Source organism: Oncorhynchus clarkii, chromosome 5 (assembly GCF_045791955.1).
Source record: "Oncorhynchus clarkii lewisi isolate Uvic-CL-2024 chromosome 5, UVic_Ocla_1.0, whole genome shotgun sequence".
Classification (NCBI taxonomy): Eukaryota; Metazoa; Chordata; class Actinopteri; order Salmoniformes; family Salmonidae; genus Oncorhynchus; species Oncorhynchus clarkii.
Window position 1 is genome coordinate 56,160,957 of NC_092151.1, and position 6,365 is coordinate 56,167,321.

The 6,365-nt window shown below is 41.4% G+C and overlaps 1 protein-coding gene across 1 annotated transcript; it reads right to left on the reverse strand.

Annotated features, from left to right (window-relative positions):
* Positions 1–653: 653 nt before the first annotated feature.
* Positions 654–5,813, reverse strand: LOC139409040 (RNA 3'-terminal phosphate cyclase-like). Its single transcript, XM_071153701.1, has 11 exons — positions 5,329–5,813; positions 5,111–5,211; positions 4,450–4,593; positions 4,073–4,196; positions 3,785–3,843; positions 3,554–3,695; positions 3,169–3,290; positions 2,766–2,824; positions 1,526–1,620; positions 1,208–1,312; positions 654–1,086 (listed from the first exon to the last, which is right to left on the reverse strand). Exons 1-11 carry the CDS (start codon positions 5,368–5,370, stop codon positions 988–990), a joined length of 1,092 nt encoding a protein of 363 aa, XP_071009802.1. The 5' UTR covers positions 5,371–5,813; the 3' UTR covers positions 654–987.
* Between the last annotated feature and the right edge of the window lie 552 nt (positions 5,814–6,365).

Here is a 6,365-nt window from a genome sequence, read left to right on the forward strand (position 1 = left end):
GACCCATTCTTTCCCCTCTATTGTCCCTGCATCTGGGGGTGGTGAGTCAAAGCGGTTAGAACAGGCCACAAAAGGAGCTGAGCAACAAACCTTGCCGTAAACCCTTAAGTCCTCACATTCACCACTTACTTTCATAACCAATGAGCAAAGCTAAAACATACAATAGTTTACCTTCTCGTTACTCAAGAGCTTGTTGAAAAGGTTCTGTCAAGTTGCAGCAGCCGGGAAGGGAAAAAAAGTCTGCTTTGCCAGGAGTAGTTACATAAGGTTTTCCACAGGTCTACACTTCACTGGAAGTGTAGACTGCATGCTTTCCAGTCAGACAAACCTGCAACTATTTCTGCTAGTTATCTGGAATAAGATCAATATGACTGTGTTTACACAGGTAGCCCTAACAAAAAAAGTGGCAAATCTCCAAATTTGTATTTTTTATCTTATGACTAATACAGTAGCCAACAAACCTCTGCAGTCTTGTCTGCATTACCTTAGTGACCATCAACAAATATATAATTAATTGACCTAAGAAAGGACAGCAGCATGGAACTAAAATGATAAACTAGGGACAAAGAACATGAAAATATGTTTGTCGTAAAAACCAGTATGCACTATAAGGCGCTTCAACAAACTACTGAAACATACACCACTTCCACGCAGAAATCAAAGGTTTTTATTATAACAGTGTAAGGCATTAATACCCTGAGTTATACAAGCTAAGAGGGTAATGATAGTTAATGCAATAGGGGGAAACGGACAACGATGACCAACTCATGTGGCTGTATGTTTCTAAACCAATAATTAATTTGCTTGAATATCGAGCCACAAGGGCCATAAATCATAATATAAATAGAAGCAGCGTCAGACTATTCAGTGACGTCACAGTAGTGTATCGGCTATGAGTCCTCAAGTCTCTCCAGTGCCTCTTCTATCCACGACTGCAGATGGAGATGTCAACATAAAAAGGGGTGGGGAGACAACACATGGGCGTGGCTAGAAATGAGGGTTGGTGACACCCACTCCTTGGCATTCGATGATGTAGGTGTCATTGCTGGCATTCTCATCTTCTGCCTTGGTCACTGTAAACTTAGCCTGGGAATAAGGACAACACTTTCTATTAAAAAGTTGACTGGTTTTATAAAAAAGTTAATAAACCATTGACATTAACAAATGCGCATCTTCAGAAATAAATGAAAACCTTTTTGGGACCCACCTGGGTGAGCTGCTCTGCCACATGGATGGCAGTCTGTGTGTGTTGGGTGACTGGGCCAGTGCGGATTCTGGAGGTGCCATTCGCCAAGGCCATGAAGAGGATTAGCTGCCAGAAAGTGTAAGACAAAGAGTTCAGTGTGACTCTAAATAGAGTAAGGTCAAGCGGCTGCTGTTAGATGGAGAGTAAGGCAAAGACAGGGGTCAAGCACCTATTCAACTTGGACTTGGAAGTTCACGTTACTTACAATTAGTATAGATCACTTACAGGAGGACACCTAACATTGCGTTGTAAAATACCTGTGTGTGTGTCATTGCTAACCTGGTCCTGGAGAAACTCATCCACACAGCCGTTGTGCCTTATATTCCTGAGCAGCATCTCTGCAGCCTCGAAGCCCACTTTGTCTGCATATACACCTGAGGCATAGGAGAAAAGCATTAGTTGTCAATTTTTAAATAATTATTTTTTAGATCTGGGTCCGTATTTTTGGTGTCTAATAGAGCAGAAGTGGGATCTAGGATCAGGTCCTCCCCTTGTAATTTTTTTCATTATAATCTAAACAGCAAAACTGATCCCAGATCAGCAGGCCTCTTACGGCGTCTGCATGCTTCCCAGACAAAACAGTTCGGAAGAGATTGCGCATATATTATGACAACATTTTGTGATATTTTTGTTAGCGTTGGACTTCGGTAATGGTTTTTGTATGTCCCGGCATACATTTTCCCTCGAGGCAAGCTGATGACTACGCCCCCCCCCGTCTGATTAGTCCACAGCAGGGATTATTCAATAAAGCATTTGTCATTCAACGAGAGAACTAATTTTCATTCACATTTTTTCATTGTGAAATACTGCACCAAACATCTTAGTTTACTGTAAAATTGCACGACTAAGATCTCCTCTGCAAAAACGTAAAAAATTAACCGACATTTTTTTCCCGTCATCTTAGATTAATTCTGACTATTTTCAGGAAGTGTATACTGGCTACTGCATCTCAAAACGGACAAACAGTAATATTGCCTAAGGGAGTATGTAAGCACACTCGTTCGGTTCGCCTAGCTGAGCTCAAAGCATGCCAACGCCTTTACTCTAAGCTTTATGAATACCGGCCAAGAGGTTATCAGTGTGTGCCAGAGAGTTTGAGTCATTTGTTTCCCTTAACAGGTGCACTGCATACACCTCCTAACTCTGCTCCCAAGAGAACAAACTGTGTTGTTGTAGAAACAGACAATCTAAAAAAGAAAGAAAAAAAAACGACCTACGGATGCATCTGCTGATGGCAATTTAAAAATAGTAGCCACTACTGCCAAACAAAATACAATGAGCAAGATTTTCCCTTTTCTCAATATTTTCCAATTTCTCCACAGTTGACAACTTACCCTGTATGGCCTTAGAAATGTGGATGCACTACTTCACTCACCATCCAATCAGATTTTACAGTTTCACATCCTAGCATAGACATGCTAGGCATTCTCTGTCGGATGTTGCCGACTAGTGGTACATCGTGTACTGTACACTTCACAGACCAAGCTGCAAGCAAGCACAAGAACAGTGGATTTCTCACCTTTCTTCCCAAGAGCTGACCCTGCAAATATACAGCCCGTGGAAGACTCTGCGATGATTCTGGTGAAGATAGACAGCATGTCAAAAATGAGGTAGAACTGCTAAGCATTTAAGACGGCAGATTACCCATGGCAGTAAAAAAATAAAAAAAACCTTCTCTCGTCTATCCACCAAACTAGGGACACAACATTATGCAAGCCACCAGTCTACTTATGAAAGATTTTTCAGATGACGCCATCAATACACCCTCTACTAGTGCAAGTGGTTTGACAAGGATCATCTCCAAAAACATTGGCATAGTGACTGATACAGGTTTACTGAGGTCATACGGGTATTGGCATCTTTTGACAGTGTTTTACAGTCGGAGGGTTCACGGAACGGTAAACCGTCAGGTATAAGCTCACATGATGCCGTTGCCACTCCCACAGGCCATGTCCTTCTCCTGCAGCGTTTGGATGTTTATGTATAGGTCCTTTATCTCTCTCCTGATAACTCTTGTCGCCGTCGTTGCCATGTCCTTGGCGAGCTGGAGGAAAACAAGTACGAGCTCACTCAAAATGTAGTTCATATTTTTCTTCCACGTGCATAGAGGATAGCACATGTATGGGTGGAAAGAACTGCCCCGTGGCATAAATTTCACCTGTCCAGAAACATCTAATTCATTGTGGAATAAGGATGAAAACCAATCAACTCCATTACTAGAGTAGTATATTATTACACAGGTAAAACATTAACTTAATGTAAAATTCCTAGGCAATTCTAACCCAAAGCCATTCCTTTGTACTGTACCTTATAGGGTAGCACCCCAGCAACAAAGGACCTGCCATATATCTTGGTGATGGTCCCTCGTTCGGTCATGGTGACGGGGCTCAACTCACTCACTGGGTTTACCTTGGCCACCACCTCACCTCCACCTTTGGGGTAGTAGCCCCTATTCGAGACAGAAGAACAGTCATTTTTTGGGCGGCCAGGCAGTATTATCCCACCAACAATTCTCCCAACATGGGAAGGGATACGAACCTCATTCTCAAATCACAGTCAAAATGTACTCCAAACTTCTCCACGATGGGCTTGAATACCTGGAAGACATTTGTATGTATTAAAGTATTTCCAATGGCATTTAACAACAATAGGAGAATGGCAAGTAAGAGGATGTCGAGTGAGTCATATACCAAGCGGTCATCTGCGGGCTTATCTATAGACACAGGGTATATAACTTGAGAGAAGTCAAATTCATGATTTTCCAGGAACACAAGCCGCCATTACACCCGCTGGCACCTTTACAAACACAGGTTAGGTTAACCATACCTTTATGGTGTAGTCAATCTGCGGGGCCATGTCTGCGTTGGTGCCCCCCTTCAGACATAGCTCCGAGGGTCCGTCAGCATACAGGGCACAGGGTAGAGAGACCTGCAGCAGCAGCCCAACACTCCTGGCATAGAGCGACACAGAAGTACGAGTTCGATGGAGACTAATGTAGTACGTTTTTTCCTATTTGTTTGGTGAAATTAAAATATTGAATTCTATAGACACTTCTAGATATTATTTTGGATAGTGTTTCTACGACTATAAAATATGTCAGGTTGATAGTAACTACAAGGTTTTTAACACAACAAACTGTCTGTCCCATACTCTATTTGAATGTGTAGTTTGGAAGAACAGAGAAGCAGCCTGACATGATTTACCCTGCTGTTTGGGGGTCTGCGGTGTGCTTCCCAGCCTTTATTTTCCCAGGGGTGAGTGTGACTTCAGTAGATCCCACTGTGCCACCCTCTAGATTTCCACAACAAATGTCTCTCACCAACTCCAACCCTGACAGATGTTGTGGTCTTGTGAAAAGGGGAAGGGGGGTGGCGGGTTAACAATGAAAGAAACAAACGTCTTATTTCACTATAAAAAATAAGTAGGCTTTGATATTATCTGTGCAGAATAATATAGGCGATGAAGGGAAAGTTGAGTAGGCTAGTTCAGTTGTTGATAGAAATAAGTGAACAGCCATGTGCTAGCGCATTAACCAACAAAGGATCACATGAAAAATGTAACGAGGGCATCTGCCGTTCAATATAAAACAAATTAGACAGTTACAAATAAAGGCTGTAAAACGGTTATCAATTGTTTGTCGGAGACGTACGTTAATGCTACATCTACTTTGAAAAGAAAGGTCCTTTAGACCAACTTTGCTTTGTTTTCTGATTCACTAAACTTCTGTCTGGCGTCGCCGGGGATCGCCCCAGGGCTATAGACTGCGACTATAGTGAAGCTTTCATTTATTAGTAATGACATGTGGCTTTTGTTGTTATACATACTCTCTATAATAGTATGGCAAATATTTATTAAATGAATTACCTTAATCCTGGTGTACTTCTACCTGCGCGGATTTTGTGTATTCTGATGGATGCGCCGTTGATGCAACTCAGTGCGGCGGTTACTCTCAAAATTTGCCCGCCCTGAAAGAGGACAAAACATGACAATGTACACAGTAAATACATATCCTAAGTTTACTGTCAAACCATTTTTATAAAATATGTAGTAGAAAGTGTATTTTAATCGTGTGAAATACTCACACCCTCCATTATACTTCCGTCCATTTCCACTGCTGCGGCCATTTTTGAAAAAATAAGACAAATATTTATACTTTTCAATAACTTCACCGCTCTAAGAAATGTATTATTGCGGTCTTTAATGATGCGAAAACACGCCAATGTGGATGGTCTGCTCTGAAGTAGCCTTGGACAGCGCTTGTAGAAGACACTCGGCGGTGTCTGGGGCAGACAATACAGCAAGTCCAACCGCGAACTTCCCCCAACAGTCACTGCGCAGTGCGGTAGTACTTAGGCCTAATCAATTAACGCAATTTCTTATCACTGAGAAAAAAGTTACATCCACAATGGTCCCAAAAACGGGTTATATTTGAACTGGGATGTTCACGTTATTCAAAAATGTCCATGGAATATATTGCTCAGCATAGGCTGCTACCACAGAGCTGCTACTCTTGAGTCTGTTGATAGTTAGCACATGCGCACTCGTGATCAGCAACGCAATGAACCCCACTCTCCCTGTTCAAACTTGGTAGTGGGGGGGAAAGGGTGATGGCTAGAAGGATTCCAGTTTTAGTCAAATTAAGGTCAAAAGTTGTTGTTTTGTTCTTGCATTTTAGGTAACCATTTTTCTAGCCTTAACCGAATTATCATAACCTGCTACGTTAAGGCTAGGAAAAGAGTTTGGGTTAGCAAAAGTGCTAAAAAATAATACACTTTTGACCGTAATTTGTCAAAAGCTGGATCCCTTCTAGCCACGGCTGGAAAAAAAGCCTAGGAAAAAGGAGATTTTTTTTTTTTTTTTTTTTTTGGAAAAATAATTTTTATTTTCATTTCACATTCAAATACAAATTCAGTGCATAACGTTGTACATAACATGGATACTTACAAACAGTATCAAAACTCCTTAAAAAAAGTGCTGTTCTGCAGAACCTGAGCAGTATTATTGGCCTATATTCGAGATTAACATGCCTCTAACAATCTCCAAAAACAATACAAACAATTCTATAAGTAAAAATATATACATATGCCAAAATGCAGATTCCCGAAAAACAAGCTACTTC